At 42.0% G+C, this 22,701-nt stretch overlaps 1 protein-coding gene across 1 annotated transcript; it reads right to left on the reverse strand.

Moving 5' to 3' along the window:
• Window positions 1-14,876: 14,876 nt before the first annotated feature.
• Window positions 14,877-22,550, reverse strand: LOC113417513 (uncharacterized). The gene is made up of 6 exons (XM_026675943.2): window positions 22,169-22,550; window positions 21,644-21,695; window positions 19,087-19,274; window positions 17,320-17,478; window positions 17,062-17,172; window positions 14,877-15,469 (listed from the first exon to the last, which is right to left on the reverse strand). The coding sequence occupies exons 1-6, from the start codon at window positions 22,313-22,315 to the stop codon at window positions 15,350-15,352; spliced, it is 777 nt and encodes a 258-aa protein (XP_026531728.1). The 5' UTR covers window positions 22,316-22,550; the 3' UTR covers window positions 14,877-15,349.
• Between the last annotated feature and the right edge of the window lie 151 nt (window positions 22,551-22,701).

The raw sequence follows: 22,701 nt of genomic DNA on the forward strand, positions 1-22,701 counted from the left end.
GTGTTTGGGCGTGTTGGAGTACCTCTAGGTGTACTACCAAGCATGAGGTTTGGGGGAGTCAGGAGATTTCCCAACAGAACAGCTTTCTCCAAATAAGGATTAGAACATTCGTTGAATAGATCTAGCGAAGTTTTGAATAGATATCTTCCACTTTCTGGTAATCAACATGGAATTGCAACCAACAGATTGCGAGGAAGTGAAATAACTTGCAAGAGATTGAGAGACGTAGAAGCACATTCCTACCAGTATGACATGAATATTCTGCTTTATTGGCCTTAATGTTCAGCTTATTTCTCAGCTACAACAGCCACCTTTGAACTGGCTGGAATCTCAAAGCCCTCAGACCAAGAATTTACTTATCTTCTCCACCCATCTCTCCTTCCCAGTCTGTTCTGAATATGCTCACTTAATGCCAGCCAATGTATTCTGCCAAACATGAGACTTTATATATTGTGTTGCATCCTAGATGGGTGCAGACTGACGTGGGAAGGTAAGAAAACTGGAGAAAAGAAAAACCCTAAATTTTATACGGCAGGAAAACTAATGGGAAACATTAGATTCGGAATGGAACATTTTGGAAAACTAGAGTGTGACCTAGAATTCTAGAACTCAGGTTGAAACAGGAGGAGTGTGTTTGGAGGACACACTCAACCACAAAATAGTCAGGTGATTCTGTAAACTCCAAGAGGTTCTTTTAATATGCAGTGGGAAATTCCCTAAAATTGGACCAATTGGGTCAATAGTGGTGACAATGTAAGCATTGTTTTGGTGGTCATCTCAGATGTTAATGAACAGGATTTTCTTTTCTGAAACCAAGTTGATGTTACCTTAGATTTTCAATTTGTGGTTAGAGTTTTAATTCTAGATACAACACTATGTTTGTATTAGTTTTGAATCTGCCGCACATTTAATAGATGTTTAATGTAGCCTAAACAATTCGCTGTATAAACATTGTTCTTCTACACAATAATCACCTAGTACTCTTAATAGGCAGTTTTATCTAATTGATTCTTTTTTCTTCTCCAAAAGCATTTCAGCTTAAGAGCAGCTATGACTTAATGAAAACCTGTGATGACCCAAAGGGGCATGGCACAAAGGAACACAGTCACATAAATAAGAAGTGTCCTTTTAGTACCTCCAACTTTGCCCCCAATGTCCAGGTTACCTTCGGCTAGAGAAAAAACTCTCCCAAGAACAGTGTTTAAGTGGAGGAAATTCAGTCCGAAAACAAAGTACATACAAGCTGTAAATAAAAATCCAACAAACCATGCTGCGGTAATTAACTTGACAGGGCAGGAGAAGGAATTGCAGACTTGAAAGGCCAGCAAAACACACACAATTGGGAAGATGCCAGGAACCCTGATAAGCCTCGACAATACCAGATAATTCACAATTTGCTCTCAATAGTTTGCTGTGCGCAATTTCCTTTTTTAAACACCTTGTTCCCGGCTGCAGCTAATGAAGGGAATCAGGGCCCTTTCCTCCCCTGTAAGCCACACAACTCATGTTGCTCCCTTCTCCATTCCTCTCTGCATGCCCTAGGATGAAGAGGGGGTGGCCCTGAGTCTTCCTCCGAATTCCTTCTCCCTTGCTCTACCTCTCCCCTGCTCTGCCCAGCCAGACTTTGCCCTTCTCCAGTGTCTTCCACAGTCAACGGAGCCACACTCCCACTCCCTGTAAGCTGCTTGGCCTCCCGTTCTGAATCAGATTCCAAGGCATGACAAAAACCTTTTGTATCTAATATTTTTAATTGTGCTATGTACACAAGGACAATAACTAAATAACAGATATTTACTGTTTTACATACTTTACCTATGTAATCACACATGCATGTGTATTTGTTACTCATTTATATTTATGCAGTTACTATGAGATACTATGAAGTTGCACAGAGAAACTTTCCCCCCCTCTTTCATAAAGAAAAGTATCAGACACAGTAAAGAACAACAAGATCAGTGGCTTCTGGGCTTTCATAAACTCCTGATGTAAGCTTCTGCAATACTCACAATGTCAGGCATGCCCTTCCAAATCTGAATACATACTTGGTTTGAGAACTATGTGTCTATGCCTGCTCTTAATGCATAGATAAGATCGAGTTTATCTTCTATCCTCCAAAGTAAATTAATTCTATTAATTCAAATAATTGAATTAAATATGAGCCAACAGTGTGTAGCAGTGGCCAAAACAGCTAATGCAGCCCTAAGTTACATTAACAGAGGGATACAATCGAGATCAAGTGAGGTACTAATACCACTCTATATAAAGCCTTAGTAAGACCACACCTAGAATACGGCACCCAGTTTTGGTCACCACCCTATAAAAAAAGATGCTGAGACTCTAGAAAGAGTGCAAAGAGCAAGCAGGATGATTAGGGGACTCGAGGCTGAAACGTACGATGAACGGTTGCAGGAACTGGGCATGGCTAGTCTAGTGAAGAGAAGGACCAGAGGAGACATGATAGCAGTCTTCCAATATTTGATATTTGAGGGGCTGACACAGAGAGGAGGGCTTTTTCCAAAGTACCTGAAGGCCAGACAAGGAATAATGGATGGAAACTGATTAAGGAGAGATTCAACCTAGAATTAAGGAGAAATTTTCTGACAGTGAGAACAATCAAACAAAGGAACAGTGGTGGGATTCAAATTTTTTTACTACTGGTTCTGTGATTCCGGCAATTTTCAGAATTGGTTCCAGCAGTATTTTTTTTGCTGGCTTTTGTAGAATTCCTGCCTTAAGGGATGTTTTTTGAAACATCATGAAACAAAACAATAATGATGTTCTTGGATAATTTTCTCTTCCAAAGGTCGTTGTAACCTTTACTAAGGGAAAGTTACAGCTCACTATGCAACTTTCAAAATTCACCTTGCAGCCAAAAAAAAAAAAAAGCTGTTGTGATTTTGATGCAACCTGAAATATTATTGCTCATTGGAAATAATTTGGGCAGCCTGAAGCTACACTTTCAACATCTAAAACTACACTTTAACTAAATAGGTAAAGAAAGAACTAAACAATGTGTACATTTTGTTGATCTTCCATACTTGGAGCTTCTAGAAGAGATGAAAAGAGGTGAATCACTCTGCGTGCACTTACGGCAGCTTGCTTCATCGTTCAAGAAGACAACACTTTATTGTTTCCTTTGATTTATGCGATGGATTGAGAAAATGAAGAAAAGTATTGGATTCCTCGGAACTCAGTTGCTCATAGGTTATCAGTCTGAATCTTTCATGGCAACCCCCCATTGAAACTATCGTAGAGCAGCGGGCCCCAACTTTTTGGGGGCACCAGGGACCGGTGCCATGGAGAGAGTTTTTTTCCCATGGACCAGAAGGGGTGTGGTTTCACATCAATGGTGGGATTCAATTTTTTTTACTCCCAGTTCTGTGGGCGTGGCTTGGTGGGCAAAATGTGGCTTGGTAGGCGTGGCTTGGTGGGTGTGGCAGGGGAAGGATACTGCAAAATATCCATTCCCTCCCCACCCCACTAGCCTGCTTTCCAGCTCTGTTCTCCTGTGCAGGGCAACCAAAGAAGACCCAGACGATCAGCTGGGACTCAATGGGAGGCAGAGACTAGATGGGGGCGGGGCCAGTCAGAGGTGGTACTTGCCGGTTCTCCGAACTACTCAAAATTTCTGCTACTGGTTCTCCAGAACTGGTCGGAACCTGCTGAATACCACCTGTTTCGCATGCTGCCTGCATCCCATGGATGGGGTGTCGCTTGTTGGCGTGGCCCTGTTTCTGTCATGCTGCGGCCCAGTGCCATTCCACGGACCGGGAGTTAGGAACCCCTGTTGAAGAGTATCCCAAACTTTAAGGCCCCCACTTGCTGCTTTTTCCTTTGGCTCCAAATGAATTGACCTATCATTAACAAAAAAAGACAGTTTTGACCAATTCTCTTTTATTTCATTCCACATAACCTTATTAAAAAAAAAAAAAAAAAAGAACGTATTGGAAGTGTAAAATGTATGCACAAGCTCCATTTGCATGAGTGGTGTGCGCGCGTGCCTGCTGCTCACACGAATGGAGCTGCACCCACACGCAATCTGGGCCACCGCTCATGCGAGCCATCGCCCCTTCCTGCCCCCCGCCCCGCTGGCCAGTTGGGGAACTCTGCTTTAGATTCCAGAGATCTGGGGAGAAAATTGTCCTAGAACAGTGATGGCGAACCTTTTTGTTGTGGTGTGCCATCCCCCTGCACATGCACGCACAACATCCCCATCCCCTAACCTAGACTGCGCATGCTCATGCCTCCCAGATGATTTTCGGCCCCTTTGAGGATGTTTTCGCCTTCCTGGAGGCTCGAAGGAAGCCTCTGCAGCCTCGGAAGGCCGAAAAATGGGCCTTCTGGAAATACCGGAAGTGCCCATTTTCAGCCTCCGGAGGGCCTCTGGAGCCCGGGAGAGGCCATTTTCACCCTCCTGGAGGCTCTAGGGAAGTCTCTGGAGCCTCGGGAGGCTGAAAACAGGCCCGTTTCTGTTAAGTTTGAGGCATGGGTTTAATGAACGGAGACCAGACTGTAAACCTTGAACTTCACCTCTTTAATCACAAGCATAACAGAGACAAAAAAAAAAACCCGGCTAGCAGTCACTCTTTTATAGAGTAAGCTGCTATCCGGATAACCAATGGATAGTGTTATAGCGTTTGAATCTTGGCGCGGCCCGCCAACAGCCAGTAACTTGCCATTATATGGGCCAATAGGACGTGCAGGATTACGATCCTGCTAGGCAAATGAATCTTTATTAATTATATTTCTTTAGTTCACAGCACCCCTCCCCCCTGGGTTCTGTTTGACGGCCGGGGTGACGTAATCACGCAGGTACACAGGTCATTTTACCTGCCTAGTTGATTTCCGCTGTTCCACTGGTTTATGTTTAAAGTTCGGTTCCGGTGGAATGCAAGGCTCGTTTTCGCACGGGGTTGATTCCGTGACACTATCAGGGTCCCTTAAGTCCATTCCTGGATCGGGCGGGCATGTTTCCGCTATGGTGTTCCTCTGCGGGGAGGATGCCCCCGATCCCAGACCTTCTTTAGGTGGCGTGAGCACTTGGTTTAGTGGCCATCTGTCCTCGATTACGTCGTCGTCTATACGGTCTTCGTCCCCCTCGGTATTCCCTCCCCCCTGAGTTTGGAAGTCCGGGGGGTCGCGGATATTTGGTTGTAAACGAGATCGAAGTTGATCTATGTGGCGTTTCCATATCTTGCCGTCTGTCGTCTTAAGGCGGTAAGATCTAGGGCCAGTGAGGTAGACTACGGTGGCTGGGACCCACAACGGTTCGCTGGAAAGGTTTTTGGCGTAGACCAAGTCACCTACCTTGAATTGGCGATACGTTCCGCTGGATCCACAAGGTTTCTCTGGCGAATAAGACGGGTGTAATCGGTCGAGGCAGGAGCGAAGCTTCCGCCCCATTAAAAGTTCGGCTGGAGTCTTGTTGGTGACACTGTGGGGGGTAATGTGTTGTAGTAAGAGTATTTTGTTCAATCTAGCGTCGATGTCCCCCGGATCCATTTTTTGTAGTGTCTTTTTAAGGAATTGGACCATCCGTTCCGCCCTACCGTTTGCCGCAGGGTGAGCCGGCGAAGTTAAGGCATGGCGGATGCCCCGGGCCGCCAAGTATTGTTCGAAGGTGAGAGCAGTAAACTGGGGTCCGTTGTCGGAAACTAGAACGTCCGGGAAACCGTGTGTTGCAAATAATCTATCTAGTTTTTTAATAACGGAGTCAGTAGTCGTGCTTTTCATCTTGTGGATTTCGAGCCAGTTAGAGTAAGCATCCACGGTTAGGAGAAAAGTGTGTCCTTTCGTGGGTCCCGCGAAATCAATGTGGATGCGGGACCACGGGCCTCGAGGAGTTTCCCATTCAGTGGGGGTTGCTCTCGGTGGGGCGTTGCTGACCTCTTGGCAGTTTCTACACGTGGTTACCCAGGCTTCAATTTGTTTATCGATGCCTGGCCACCATGCGTAGCTTCGAGCGAGAGCCTTCATGCGGACGATGCCCGGATGTCCTTCGTGCAGGGTTTGCAACACGAGTCGTTGTAGTCTTTCTGGCACGACGACTCTATCTCCCCATAAGATGCAGCCCTTCTGGGAGAATAGTTCTGTTTGCCGGTGCTTGAACAGCGCAAAAATGGCGGGGGTTTCTTCGACTGGCCACCCGCGTTCGACCCAACTGAGGACTTTTGCGAGGATAGAGTCTCGTTTTGTGCCGGCAGCGATATCTCTTGCCGTTAGTGGCGGCGAGTTGAGGGTTTCAATTTGCAGCGTGGTGAGGGTTGGAGCTGGGTCGCTGATGGTTTCTGGAAGTGGGGAACGGCTCAAAGCGTCAGCGTGGGGAATGGCTTTTCCCGGGCGATGCTGCAGTACGTAGTTGTAGGCTGCTAGGAATTCTGACCAGCGAGTCATTCTAGGCGATAATATATGCGGGGTTGGTTTATCACCTGCTAAAATGCCAAGTAACGGCTTGTGGTCTGTAATTAGAGTAAAGGGCCGCCTGTACACATATTCGTGGAATCGCTTCACGGCCGAATTGATGGATCGGTGCGTTGGTGCAGCGCATTCGAGCGGCCGACTTCTTGGTTGCCTCTGCTGCAGTAGCGTCAGCAATGGCATCTGCAAGATCGATGTCCCCTTTTGCCATGATCTTGCTCTGTACTGTGTGGTCATCTAATCCCAGAACTATACGGTCTCGCATAGCTTCTTCTAGGTCTGAAAAACCACAGAGGCCTCCCAGGTTTCTAAGGTCAGCGATGAAGTCTGCAATACTTTCACCCTTCCGCTGATCCCGTTGATAAAATTCGTGTCTCCGGACCAACGTTGGTATGGCGGGGGCATAGTGAGCCCGTAGGATAGGTTCGAGGTTGACCCAATCCATTGATTTCACCTCAGCCGGTTTCGCGAGCGCCTTTGCCATCCTAAAAACGGCTGGTCCACAATGGGTCAAGAACACCGCCCGCTTCTTTCCGGGTGTTGCGTCTTTCAAATTGTTGGTTTCTAGAAACATTTGAAACCGATCCATATACGACTCCCAGTCTTCCTTTTCCGGGTCAAAAGGAGCGGGTGGTATAGCGCCACCTGACATCCTGCCGATGTAGATGCGCTCTCAGCCACGTGCTTCAGTTGGTGCTCTGTAGGGTTTAGTCAGCTCTTTTGTCTCCGTATCCCATCCTCGTCGCCAGTGTTAAGTTTGAGGCATGGGTTTAATGAACGGAGACCAGACTGTAAACCTTGAACTTCAGCTCTTTAATAACAAGCATAACAGAGACAAAAAAAAAACCGGCTAGCAGTCACTCTTTTATAGAGTAAGCTGCTATCCGGATAACCAATGGATAGTGTTATAGCGTTTGAATCTTGGCGCGGCCCGCCAACAGCCAGTCAGATTGCTCGGAATGAACCAATCATAACTTGCCATTATATGGGCCAATAGGACGTGCAGGATTACGATCCTGCTAGGCAAATGAATCTTTATTAATTACATTTCTTTAGTTCACAACAGTTTCGGCACTTCCTGTATTTCCAGACGGCCCGTTTTTTGGCCTCCCAAGGTTCCAGAGACTTCCCTTGAGCCTCCGGGAGGGCAAAAATGGCCTCAAAAGGGCCGAAAGTCAGCTGGGAGGCACGTGCACATGCGCTGTGCAGGTAGGTTTGGCTGGGGCTCATGTGCCGGCACAAATGGCTCTGTGTGCCACCTGTGGCACGTGTGCCATAGGTTCACCATCATGGTCTTGGAAGGAATCACTGCTTTACAGACAGCTGCCAGCGATGCCTACAAATCCAGGTAGTCTTGGACTTACAACAGTTCACTTAATGACCGTTTGAAGTTACAATGGCACTGAAAAAAGTGACATTGTGATCGTTACGACCGTTGCAGCATCCTCATAGTCATGTGATTTACATTCGGATTCTGGAAAACTGGTTCGTATTTATGACGGTTGCAGTGTCCCGAGGTCACGCGATCCTCTTTTGCGACCTTCTGACAAGCAAAGTCAATAGGAAAGCCAGATTCACTTAACAACCGTGTTTCCAATTTAACAACTGCAACGATTCGCTGAACAACCGTGGCAAGAAAAGTCATAAAGTGGGGGCAAAACTCACTGAGCAAATTTCTCACTTAACAACATCAATGATGGGCTCAGTTGTGGTCATAAGTTGAGGATTACCTGCATCTAAACAGATCATTGGCTCCTGCCGCCTGATAGAGCCTGGCCAAGCAAGGATAGATCAGCTGAAGCAAGCAAGATTTGGCACACATGCAGAAAACCACTGTGTTGTGGGCACCGATACAAGCTAGAAAGTGGAGCAGATTCTTGGTGGTCTCACCAGGGAACAAGATTCCCTTCCCAGTTAAGAAATGTGCCAGTGTTTTTCTCAGAGAGACGGCCGAGGGTGTCCAGAATACCACGCAAACTTTGCTCCATTGTTAGGGGAACTTTTCCCTGGCATAGATAGATAGATAGATAGATAGATAGATAGATAGATAGATAGATAGATAGATAGATAGATAGATAGATAGATAGATATTGACAGACAGACAGACAGAAAGAAAGAAAGAATTCTTTATTGGCCAAGTGCGATTGGACACACACTTAGACTTATATACCGCTTTACAGTGTTTTACAGCTCTCTAAGCGGTTTACAGAGTCAGCCTATTGCCCCCAACAATCTGGGTCCTCATTTAACCGACCCTGGAAGGATGGAAGGCTGAGTCAACCTTGAGCCTGGTGAGATTCAAATTGTCAAAGTGCAGGCAGCTGTCAGTCAGCAGAAGTAGCCTGCAGGACTGCACTCAAACCACTGTGCCACCGTGGCTCAATAGTTTAATATGTTTTACGTGTGTTTTTGTGTGTGTGTATCTCCCCAACATGTATTTGCAAGAAAATGTTATTGGACATGATGTTACATGACAGAACAGATATTTCTGTAGGAGAACCGGGATGGGTTTTGGAAAGGAGAGCCCCGTTTGTTGACTTTTGAGAATGACCACCAGCACAATAACAATTATGTCTCCCCCATCCTGTATACACTTGTAATTTTTATAATTAAAAATCATTGATAGAGATTTAAAGATGTTCTTGATCAGGAATGTAGTGTTCTGGTAATGTCAGGAAGATTCCGTTTTCTTCAGGGCCTTCGTGAACTTCCTCTGAGATCAGGTGATTCCAGGGGCCACCTGGCTATTTCTAGAACCTCCATTTTTCAAACTGGAAGTGCTTCAAGGTATTTGGTACATATTGTTCCAGACTAAGCCTGGTTTAGGTTGAGATTGCCCCAAGAAAAAAAAATCAAGCTACACCTGCTGAAATGACAGGTAGTCCTCGACTTACAGCAGTTCGTTTAGCGACTGTTGGAAGTTACAAAGGCACTGCGGGAGAGAAGGAAGGGGAAGATAGAATGAATGGTTCATTGATTTTTTTATTTTAAAAAAGCAACTCAATCTGCCTACCTGCTTTGCTTGCTTTGAAGTAAAAGTTGCTCTTTTTTAAATAACAATTCAATATTTACATACATGGTATGTTGTGAGTTTGTTTGCGAGCAAATTTTATGTGACAGACTCAGATAGCCGATTGCAGATAGATAGATCTCTAAGTGAATTTGTGATTCTGTGAGCAATTCAATCTGCCTGCCTGCTTTGCCTGCTTTTGGGTAAAAGTTGCTCTTTTTTAATTAAAAAAAAAATCAATATTTACATAATTATTTATAATATTTACATACAAGCCATGTCCACCCAGTCACATGACCACCAAGCCCCACCCACAAATAAGGCCACACCCACAGAACTGTTTGTTTATAAATTTGAATCCCACCCCTGGGTGGAGCCATAACTGGAAGGGGCAAATTATGCACGTTGGAGATTATTTTGTCAGGGTAACCCTTTCTGAAAGAGTTCAAAGAGGTCAGGATGCATTCTTAAAACCATAAATCTGTGAGTGGATTTGTTTGGGCAAAGAGGGAGGGTGTGAACAAAAGACCCTCAGTGAGTTCTCTGGAGAAAATCCAGCTGATCAGCCCGGAGTGCTTTCAACCAGGAAAAAAAAATGCAAACAAGCCAAAAATTGTTGTATGGAATGCTGCCTCTAAACATTCTTTCAATTCCAGGGGGAAAGGCCACGAAGTTCCCTTACCTGGATAACTATCATGGACCCAATCACATTTTACATTCTTCCAACAAGCAACAAGTCAACGGGGAAGCCATATTCAGTTTGCAACCGTGTGACTAACTTAATAACCTAGAACTGAGGAGAAATTTCCTGACAGAACAATTAATCAGTGGAACAACTGTCACCAGAAGTTGTGGGTGCTTCATCATTGGATCTTTCACAAAGCTTGTAAAGGGTTGTTGTTATGTAGCTTTTCTTTCACAGATTTTCATTGGAAGGAGGATAATTTAGGTACAAAAAGGGTCTGCTGAGAGATAGAAGAAAAAGGCTTTCCACATTGTCCCTTGTTAAATGTATCGTTTAAATATCGGTTTGTGTATTTAGGTACAAGTGTAATTCAAGAAGTTAGAACTGTGGTTTGCAGCTGCCAGAATTATTTCCAGCGAGCAATAATGTTGCAAGTCGCATCAGAAATCACAAGGACTTGTGGGTTTTTTTTTTTGCAACTTTAAAACTCCCACAATGAGCTGAACAGATATCGCCTATTTCATAAAGGTATCCAAGAAGATCGTTAACGTTTTCTTTCTGGTAAATTTCAAAATACCCCAAGACACAAACTTTTTCTCATCCCTTAGGCAGAGATGACGGAAAAGCCAGCACAAAAATACGGTTGAAACCAAGCCCAAGAAGTTGCCAGAATTACCATAATGTCATGTATTCCACTCTCTTCTTAGAGATGGTCCAGGTAGATGCCACATCTAATGATCTCAAGAGTTATTGACAGTCAGTAACCAGTTAATCAACCCAAAGCAGCATTCTTCTTCTGCCTTAGAGAAATCCAGAAAATGAGTCCACAACTTCATGTACCTATATCCAAGATGACTGAGGCTAGGTGAAAGTTAAAATAAGAGCCTCTGTATCCAAAGTGGCTGAGCATGTTTTATTATTATTATTATTATTATTATTATTATTATTATTATTATTATTATTATTATTATTATTATTATTATTGTTGTTGTTGTTGTTGTTATTGTTGTTACTACAGTATCTTAAGTTCCCTTGGCCTATCCCAAAGTGATTCTTGATTCACCTCTTTTCATCTGTATTTCTAGAAGCTGAAAGGATGGAAGATCAACTCAAACATATCTATTCATTCAGAGCAGCATAGACACGTAGAGCTAAAACCAACTGTGTATTCAGATTTGGAAGGGTGTATCTGATATTGTGAGTATGGTATAAGCTTACACCAGTGATAGTCAACCTGGTCCCTACTGCCCACTAGTGGGCGTTCCAGCTTTCATGGTGGGCGGTAGGGATTTTGTCCGATACTGAAGCACTTTCCTTTTTTTTAATTTAATTGACTTTAAAAAAAAAAAATCATAGCATTATTTAAAAACATTTTCATTAGGTTTTCATAAAATTCCCCATGACAATTTAAATTTCTGAAAATATACTATTTGTATCACCCACGCATAAGTTTAGTTCACGTTACGTAAGTGAAACTAAATGGAGCTATAGCGTGACCGCAAACAAAAGAGCCTCGTCCCAGAATAGCTTCCACATCTCCCCCACCCCAAACCCAATCCACAATGCGTGAGAAGCATGCACAGACGACGATACATGGCGCAGGCTCTTTTGTTTGCGGTCGCACTGTCGGTACGCAGTTAGATTTGTGAGAGTGAGTACGTGCCTACAGCTTCAAACAAAATATTGTGAAATATTGTGAGCCCATGTCTCAAAAAAAGAAATACACTCATGGCTATTTGCCAGAGTATCTGAAGATGGGTTTCATAGAATCTGTTGTAAATAAACAACATCCAATGTGTTTATTGTGTCATAAAACATTATCCAATGAGGCAATGAAGCCAAATTGATTGCGAGAACATCTTTCTACAAAGCATCCAAATGATACGGACAAGCCCATTTAATATTTTCAGGAAATATATAAAAAAATTTAAAATTGTTCAACAATTCTTGCATCATTTAAGAAACAACATGCAGCAAACGAAGATGGATTAATTGCCACTTATCTCATTTCACAATTAATTGCAAAAAGTGGTAAAAGCTATAAAATTGGAGAAACTGTAATAATACCCTCTATAAAAGAATTTATCTCAACAGTAATGCATCAGGATGTACCTGAAATTTTAAAAATGTTGCCCCTAAGCAATACTACAGTAAAGCGACAAATTGAAGAAATGGCAGTTAATGTTGAAAAAAACTTATAAGTATTCTCCAAAACTCTTCATTTTCCATGCAATTGGATGAGTCTACCATTGCAGATAATAATGCTTTATTGATGGTATATGTACATTATTTTGATGAAAACAATACATTACGAGAAGAAATGCTATTCGCAATATATCTCATTACAGATACAAGAAGATTATCTATATTTAATACTGTGAAATCATACTTTACAAATATTCCATTGAATAATATTGTTGCATGCGCTACTGATGGAGCACCATCAATGGTAGGTCGCTATCGTGGATTTCTTGCTTATTTGAAGGAAGAAGTGCCAAATATTTTATGTATTCATTGTGTGGTGCACAGACAGCATCTTGTAGGAAAACATCTAAGTACAAGTCTCCATTCATCATTAACTATAATAATTCAAGCCATAAACAAGATCAGATCAAATGTAAAAAATGATAGAATGTTTTGACAGCTTTGCCAGGACAATAATAAAGATTTTATTACATTACTTTTGCACACAGAAGTTCGGTGGCTGTCAAATCTTTGGCTCGTTTTGTAACATTATATGATAGTGTCATACAATTTTTTGAAAGTAACAATGAGACCAATCTGTGTTAACAGTTAAAAACAGTAAAGAATGATGCCTTTTATTTGGCAGATATTTTCAAGGGATTTAATGACGTCAATTTGCAGCTTCAAGGAGCTAATAAAACTCTTATAGGTTGCCAGAGTATTGTGTCATTATTTATTGACAAACTTGAACTACTTCGTTATAATCTATTGAAGAGAGAATTTCATCAGTTTCCTGAATTATCATCTATAAAAGATGGTATAACTCCAGAGGATACTGACAGATTCAGTAGCCACCCCAATGAACTTAAATTGGACATGGAAAAACGATTTGAAGATATTTTGAAATTGAAGATGTATGACTGGATTAAAAATCCTTTTACCACAAATATTGAAGAGGTTGATACAACTTGCCAAGAACTGTTAGAAATTAGATATGATGAAGAAAGTAAACATAAATTCGATAGTGGTGGATATGAAAACCTATGGCAAAATAAAAAAAAATGCCAGTCTTATATAAAAAATATGTGGAAAATGATATTCAGTTTATTGATACCTTTCCCTACCTCATATCTTTATTTTTATTTATTTATTTGATTTGCCAATTGTTTACAAGATAATAAGTATAAGTGTATACATAGTTGTGAATACATGAAATGGGTACATATAAGAAAAATAAAAGAATAAGAGAAACAATAGGACAGGGACGGTAGGCACGTTAGTGCGCTTATGCACGCCCCCTACAGACCTCTTAGGAAAGGGGTGAGGTCAATAGTAGACAGTCTAATCTTGTGGAATCAGGCTTTAGTGCTGTTAATCATGTTATGACCAAAGAAAGAAACCGCCTGAATATTTCCGAAAGAGGAGACCTTCGTTTGTTCCTTACAAAAATTGAGCCAGATATCCAGTATTTAGTTTTGCAGCCTCTGCCTCAGGGATATCATTAATAATTTAATTTATTAAATGTAATTTCATCAGACTTCATGTTTTTATGTATGCAAAGATATCTGTGCCATCCTGATAAAACGCATGAGGCATAAACTTCAGGCTCAGCAATATTGCCAAAACATCTGATAAAAGTCAATTGAAGCTCGTTCACTTAAAGAAAATGGGATTCCCAATCAATAGAATAGAATAGAATAACAGAGTTGGAAGGGACCTTGGAGGTCTTCTAGTCCAACCCCCTACCTAGGCAGGAAACCTTACACCACTCCTGACAAATGATTATCCAACATCTTTTTAAAAACTTCCAGTGTTGGAGCAGTCACAACTTCTGGAGGCAAGTTGTTCCACTGATTAATTGTTTTAACTTTCAGGAAATTTCTCCTTAGTTCTAAGTTGCTTCTCTCCTTGATTAGTTTCCACCCGTTGCTTCTTGTCCTGCCTTCAGGTGGTTTGGAGAATAGCTTGACTCCCTCTTCTTTGGGGCAGCCCCTGAGATATTGGAACACTGCTGTCATGTCTTTCCTAGTCCTTCTTTTAATTAAACTAGACATACCCAGTTCCTGCAACCATTCTTCATAGGTTTCTGCCTCCAGTCCCCTAATCATCTTTGTTGCTCTTCTCTGCACTCTTTCTAGAGTCTCAACATTTTTTTTACATCGTGGCGACCAAAACTGAATGCAGTATTCCAAGTTTGGCCTTACCATAGCATTATAAAGTTCATTATCAAGATGAAGCGATGTCTCCACTGACTCTAGCTAGCTTCTTCTGGGGAAGAAGTAGAGCAATTGGCTTCTTTATTCAAGAGGAGAACGGGTTTTTTTATTTTTTCCTTTCATCTATGCAATGAATTGAGGAAATTGAGAAAAGAATCAGATTCATCAGAATTCATAGGTCATCAGTTATACATCTATAAGTCTTTTTATGGGGACCCCCAACAAATCCCTTGTGACTATCTCAAAGTTCAAGACCACCACTGGTTGGTTGGTTGCTGCCTTCCTTGGCCAATACTCCTAATGAATTGACAATTTATCATTATATCACAAAACTAAAAATTAACCAAATTAAAAATCTTGTCAATGTTTTTAATCAGTTTTATTTCGTGCATGACAGTCTTTAAAAAGTAGATTAACATATTGGAAGTATAAAATGTTCCAGATGGCCTTTTTGCAAGAGAGGTACAGCCCACATCTAGACTCGCGTTGCCAGATGTGGAATTGGGGGAAAAGATCATCCTCTTGAATGTATGCATCTCTTAAATGTATGCTTTAGATTCTAGAGATCTGGAAATAAAATTTTCCAATACAAAATGGCTGCTTTGCAACCGCTGCCAGTGACACCTGGACATATTCAGACGAATCACAGGGACCTGCAGTTTGAAAGAGCCTGGCTGATCGGCAACGTTTGATGGGCACCAGACAGATTATCTGAAGCAAAGGAGAGTTGGAGCACATGCAGCAGAGCAGGATATAACAAGCACTAAAGATAGAAATCTGCATTGTCTTTGATGAGAACTTTGCCTTTCAGTGCAGAGAAGCAAAACCTTGGTTGTCTCACCAGGGAACAAGATTCCCTTCCCAGTTGACAAATGTGCCAGTATTTTTCTCAGAGAGATGGCCAAGGGTGTTCAAAATAGCTCGCAAACTCTGCTCCTTTGTCATTGGGGGTTTTCCCTGGGGAAAAAAAACAAGAAATGAAAGAAGATGATAGTGAAAACAGCTTAAAGGCCTAGTAACATCGACTGAGAATTCAAGGCAATAGTTTAATATGGTATATCAGCAAGAAAATGTTATTAGACAAGAAATTATATCAAAGAACAAGTTTTGCTGAAATGGAATCAGACTAGGTTTTGGAAAGGAGAGGCCATGTTTAATTATTCAAAATTTATCACAAAATTATTGAACAGATACGCTTTTACATCATCCTCAAAATTAACAGAACTACTCATGACCTAATTTTGTTGCCTTACCAGTGAGAGGGCGGCATATAAATTTAATAAATAAATAAACTGACCCGTTTTGAAGGAATTGGTCACTGCATCATAAAGAACCAGTGGAAGTTTATAGAATTGAAGAGCCTCAATTTCACATGACTAATTTTTGGTCCAGTGTGTTCCATTAAGCAGAAACTTTAGGTTTCTACCCATTTTCTGACAGGAATGATATATTCTTTCTACACTGAATACAGTGTTACCCTGGTATCCAACTTGTTTGAAATTGATTGAATTTGATACCCAATGTATTTTGATACAAAAATGTTGTCCCAGGACTCATTATTTGGCACTCAATGCACAAACTTGAACTTGTTGATGTTGGCAACATTATTCCTTATGGAAAAAATTTGTTCAGTACTCATCATGCCTCCTGGAACCAATTAAAGATGAGTACCAAGGTAACACTGTAATTTTAAAAACCCTACTCAGTAGCAGCTAACATAAATTAACTGATAGTGATGTAGAAAAATTGAGCCCGAAATATAATATTCTGGTGATCACATTCAGATTCCTTCAGGACCAGATTGAAACCACTTGTGGGACCACAGGATTCCAGGGGCCATCTGGCTGTTTCTAGAATTTGAATCTATCAAGGGGAAAGAGTTTCATGGTATTTGGTACATATTATTTCAGACACAGCCTGATTTAAGATGAGACTATGTCAAGAAAAACCCAAGCACTACTTCCTGAAATTGTTTAGAGCAGGGGTCGCCAACCTTTTGGACCCCAGGGACCACCAAACTCATAATTTTAAATCCCAGGGACCACTAACCGGTTCTGTGGGCATGGCCTAATTTGTGGGTGTGGCTTGGTGGTCATGTGACTGGCTGGGCATGGCTTGTATTTAAATATAAATATTTGTATAAATATTGATTTTTTTATAAAAAAAGAGCAACTTTTACCCAAAATCAGGCAAAGCAGTCAGGCAGATTGGGCTGCTCACAGAGTCATAGATTCATTCAGATAGCTATCGTTGCCATCAGCTAGCTCAGTCTGTCACATAAAATTTGCTTGCAAGCAAACTCACAAAATTAACTCACAACACACCATGTATGTAAATATTGAATTTTTTATATAAAAAGAGCAGCCGCTGGTTTAGAAAAACTGTTGGACCATCCCTAGAATGGCAAGATCCATGAATAGATTCAGCATGGTCTGGAGGTGCTTTCTTTTTTTAAAAAACACTCCATTTCTAGTACAGATCATTTGGTCCATGTTTATTTCCACTGTATAAAATTTAGGTGTTTCCCCCCCCCCCTCCAATCTGCTTACCATTACATTTCCCATGTCAGTCTGTACCCATCCAGGATGCAACGCAACGCACAAGATCTCATCTTTGGCAAGATGCAAGGACTGGCATTTGGAGAGCATATTCAGAGCAGACTGTGAGGGAGAGAGAGAGAAGAAGAAAATGAAGGAATCCTTCATCTAAGTTCTCATGGATGCCAGACCATTCAAATGTGCTCTTCTCCTACTTGGGATAACAACAGAATTGACCCTTACATTCTCAGATCATGGGTTCATCTGTACCTTACTACAGCGATAAGCAATGATGTGGCCCCGCTGCCATTCAAGGACACTTGTGATGGAACCTCCTTCACTGGAAATGTTGACGATGGCTGCTTTACTGCAGCTCATGCCTTTCAACGGACTTTCGTGAGCTGCTTTTCTCAGCAAAGGAATGAACACCTGGAGAATGAAAGGAACAAATGAAGGGCAGTCAAATCTTCTGTAAGCAATAGGAATAGAACAGAATAGAGCCTTGGAGGTTTGATTTGATTTGATTTATTTGATGTGTCAATCGCTTACAAGATAATAGGTAGAAGTATAAACATAGTTATGAATACATGAAATGGATACATATAAGAAAAATAAAAGAAACAATGGGACAGGGACGGTAGGCACGTTGGTGCGCTTATGCACGCCCCCTACAGACCTCTTAGGAAAGGGTTGAGGTCAATAGTAGACAGTCTAAGGTTAAAGTTTTTGGGGTTTTGGGAAGAAACCACAGAGTCAGGTAGAGTATTCCAAACATTGACCACTATTTTGCTGAAGTCGTATTTCCTGAAGTCAAGTTTGGTGCGGTTTACCTTGAGTTTGCATCTACTGTGTGCTCTTGTATTATGGTTGAAGCTGAAGTATTCATTGACAGGTAGGACATTGCAATGTATGATTTTATATACCATACTTAGATCGGACCGAAGACGGCATAGTTCTAGGTTTTCTAGGTCCAGAATTTCAAGTCTGGTGGCATAAGGTATTCTGCAATGAGTAGAGGAGTGGAGAACTCTTCTTGTGAAATATTTCTGGACTTTCTCAACTGTGTTAATATCAGATACGTAATGCGGGTTCCAGACTGATGAGCTGTATTCAAGTATTGGTCTAGCAAATGTTTTGTATGCTCTAGTTAGTAGTGTAATATTACCAGAGAAAAAGGTACGTAAGATTAGGTTAACAACTCTTAATGCCTTTTTGGCTATGTAGTTACAGTGGGCTCTAGCAGTTAGATCATTTGAGATGAGTACTCCAAGGTCCTTGGCAGAGTTTGGATCATCATGGTTTATCATGGTCTTCTAGTCCAGCCCCTGCTCAAGCAGGAGTATCTGTACAATCTCAAACAAGTGACTGTCCAGCCTCTTCTTGAAAACCTCCAGTGTTGGAGCACCCACAACTTCTGAAGGCAACTTTGTTCCACTGGTTGATTGTCCTTACTGTTAAGGAAGTTTCTCCTTAATTGCAGGTTGCTTGTCTCTTTGATCAGTTTCCAACCATTGTTTCTTGTCCTGCCCTCTGGGGCTTTGGAGAATAATTTGACCCCCTCTTCTTTGTGGCAGGAGAGTTGGGACATCTCCCAATCAAGAAAAATCCCCCCCCCCCAAAAAACCCCAAAGATTTGCCAATAACTTACTGGAAGATGTCACAATAGTCCTTTAGTCTAACCAAATGGAATCCACAACATCCCTCTTTCAATCAACACAATTTTTCCATCTTATATCCATAGTCTATCATAGTCTAAGCAGCTATTGGGCAAAATTTCTATTCAGATCCTGATATGCTATTCTTCAAGGAGTTCAGGATTCATTCTTAAAACCATGAATGGGGGTGGGGGACAGTTGGGCAGAGAGGGAGGGAGCAGACCAAAGTTCCTTAGGGAATTCCTTGGACCAAGTTCAGCATCAGCCTGGAATTCCTTAATCCAGAAAAAAAAATGCAAACAAGCCAAAACGTGTTGTATGGAATGCCTGCATCTAAATATTCTTTCTACTCCAAGAGAAAAGGGCCAGAAAGTTTCCTTACCTGGACAACTATCATGGGCCCAATCACATTGGTTCTGTAGGTCTCAGCCATGCTCTCGGGTGTTTCAGTCTCCAAGCTGCTGCTATTTACAATTCCTGCATTATTAATCAGGAGGTTCAATCCTGCCCCTTTTACACATTCTGTGACTTTAGCTGCGGCAGCCTTGACGCTAGTTGGATCATCCGCGTCTACAGGAAAAAGAAATGTAGGTTATTCCATCTCCAACTTTGCATACCACATGGTAACCCAATAAATATACTTGTATATAAATATACTGTTTTATAATAAAATGACTGTCCTGTAGAAACCTGTGAGAGTAATCTCAAGATTGTAGAGACTTGTCATCTAACGCTTTTGAAAAATGCTGGTGTTCTTTGCAAAGCGCATAAAGATAAGGCAGCATCTGAGTTCATACCTTTTATTAAACTAGGGATGGGATAAAGCTTTGACCGGAAGATATAATTTACTGAAAACGTGCCTCCCCCTCTCTGAAATAGAAAGTATGTATGAGAGCAGCATGATTGATAGGTTTCTGTCAGTGGTGGGATTCAGGTTTTTTTAATACTGGTTCTGTGGGCGTGGCTTGGTGGGCATGGCAGGGGAAGGATACTGTAAAATCTCCAGTCAGAGGTGGCATTTGCCAGTTCTCCTAACTACTCAAAATTTCCGCCAGAACTGGTCAGAACCTGCTGAATACCCACCTCTGCACCCCACTAACCTGCTTTCCAGTTCTGTTCTCCTGTGCAGGGCAACCAAAGAAGAGCCAGCCGATCAGCTGGGACTCAATGGGAGGCAGAGATGGGGGCGGGGCCAGCCAGAGGTGGTATTTGCCGGTTCTCCGAACTACTCAAAATTTCCGCTACCGATTCTCCAGAACTGGTCAGAATCTGCTGAATACCACCTCTGGTTTCTGTGTTGCATTCCTGAATCAATGTTTGTAACTCTGATTATAGCTTAGCATATCATACAAACCTATTAAATTGCAATTCACCTAAGTAGGTGATACAGAAGTGTTGTTTGGCCAGTTATGTGACTTGGGTGGGACTGAATGGCTGAAAAACAACTAACCTTGCATTAGTAAAATGTTACACAGAATAGCTTCTCTAAGCCAAAGGCTGATTAGTACAGCTAGATGGATCATCACCTTTATTAGATACGCAAACTACTAAACTCATATAGGTCTCTAATATGAGGGTCAAGAAGCAACAGTGAGAATTGGACACGGAACTACTGATTGGTTCAAAATTGGGAAAGGTGTCCAGCATCCGGTTGTATACTGTTGCCCTGCCTATTTAACTTATATGCAGAGCACATCATGAGAAAGGCAGGGCTAGATGAATCAAAAGTTGGAATGAAGATTGCCGGGAGAAATATCAACAACCTCAGATATGCAGATGATACCACTCTAATAGCAGAAAGTGAAGAAGAACTAAAGAGCTTCTTGATGAGGGTGAAGAAGGAGAGTGCAAAAGTTGGCTTGAAACTCAACATTAAGAAAACTAAGATCATGGCATTGGCCCTCTCAATTCCTGGCAAATAGAAGGGGAAGAAATGGAAGTAGTGACAGATTTTATTTTCCTGGGCTCCAAGATCACAGCAGATGGGGACTGCAGCCAAGAAATTAAAAGAGGCTTGCTCCTGGGGAGGAAAGCTATGGCAAATCTAGACAGCACACTAAAAAGCAGAGGCATCCCCCTGCCAACAAAAGTGCATATAGTCAAGGCTATGGTTTTTCCAGTTGCAATGTTTGGCTGTGACAGTTGGACCACAAGGAAGGCTGAGCGCCAAAGAATTGAGGCCTTTGAACTCTGGTGCTGGAGAAGACTCCAGCGAGTCCCTTGGACTGCAAGGCGATCCAACCGGTCAGTCCTAGAGGAGATCAACCCTGACTGCTCTTCAGAAGGCCAGATTCTGAAGATGAAACTCAAAGACTTCGGCCACCTCATGAGAAGGAAGGACTCCCTGAAGAAGAAAACACTATTTGCACTAATGCTGGGAAAGATTCAGGGCAATAGAAGAAGAAGGGGAGGACAGAGAACAAGGGGGCTGGATGGAGTCACTGAAGCAGTTGACGTGAGCTTAAATGGACTCCAGAAGATGGTAGAGGATAGGAAGGCTTGGAGGAATGTTGTCCATGGGGTCATGATGGGTCAGACACGACTTCGCAACTAACAACAACAACAACAACAACAACAACAAAACTCACCGCCGAGCTTTGTGTGACAGTTCCTCCCAACAATACCCCCAAATTTGCTGCCAATACCATATATAAATTTGACAGAAATGAGAAAGTCATAAGTTACTGCTTGGATACTGATCTTCCAATGCATACGCCCAGGAGAATGCAGGTTTCTGGTAGCAGATCGAGCTGTTTTTGGAATCCCTTTTTGGAATTCTGCCTAAACTGTATAAACTACCAATTGTAATGCAAGGCAATGTTTACCTGTTCTGATGTGGGTGTATGGAAATATTGCTTCCTTGATCTACTGTGTTGCTAAATTTCAGTTATTTTCCCTCTTAGCTAAAGAAGAACCAAAGGATTTGCAGAACCACATACCCAATGCCATGATGATAATCTGTGGGTGTTCAGCAGCCAAATTCTTCAGGTCCTGAAAGGAAAAAAAACCACAAACTTAGTTCCTTTATAGCTAACTATGGCAAATATGTTTCCACTAATTGTTTCCAGAATTGCCTTCATGAGAGGCAATTCTGATAAACAGTGCCCATTGTGTCGCAAAGGCTCAGAACGGAGTGAAGAACTGAAAAGAACTACAAGAGTTTTACAGGGAGGGCAGGGATAGCAGGAGCTTTCTAAGTTGCCCCTGAACAAAAGGTCCTTAGCCCAGAGCAGCACATTTTGCAAGTGGCTTATTTGAAACAGGATAACAATTAAAAACAAAATGTGATGAAATTCCACACGGGCTCTTAAGATTTACAAATCTCTCTCTCTCTCTCTCTCTCTCTCTCTCGTGTCTAATCATGCCTGCACCATTACTACCTAGGAGATAAGCGAATTTCCATTACAGAAAAAAAAAAAATCTTTGTTCTTCCCACATAAAGATAAAGGTACTCCAGGCCTCACCTGAGCACGGGGTCCAGCCGGGTCCCGGCAAGTTGCAAAGATCCATTTTGGAGGGTTGCTCCTTTTTGCCAGCTGCCTGACCAGCTCCAAGCCAAGTCCTCGATTGGAACCGGTCACCAGAACGCTCTGCGGATTCAGTTGTTCCATCTCTCTTGCCAGACGAGGCCAACTAAGAAATCGCTTTGTGCACTTCCTTAAATATTACTGCAACTGCGTTCATTGCCAGTCCTTCCACCCATGTTATTTGACTTGCAAATAATATGCCTGAAGACAATTAGGAAGGAGGAATTTGGCAAGCACTGCCAGTGTTTTTGCCCAGTCTTGCAGTAGGGTTTTTTTTCTTTCTTTTTTCCTTTTTCCCCTTCTGTGCAGCTGTTTCTCTTTTGCTATGTTCAGTGAGCATGTTTTTATTTGAAGAACATCTTCTGTGTTTTCTGCCCTGAAGAAAAGCTATTAAAGCAATCAAACCCATCAAACCCAAGATAATTTTAGCCTGATGTCTGAATGCTCAATGCTTTGTGGGTTAAAATAAC

Source organism: Notechis scutatus, chromosome 9 (assembly GCF_049901735.1).
Source record: "Notechis scutatus isolate UNSWTSFEM ecotype Mainland chromosome 9, rNotScu1.2, whole genome shotgun sequence".
Classification (NCBI taxonomy): domain Eukaryota; kingdom Metazoa; phylum Chordata; class Lepidosauria; order Squamata; family Elapidae; genus Notechis; species Notechis scutatus.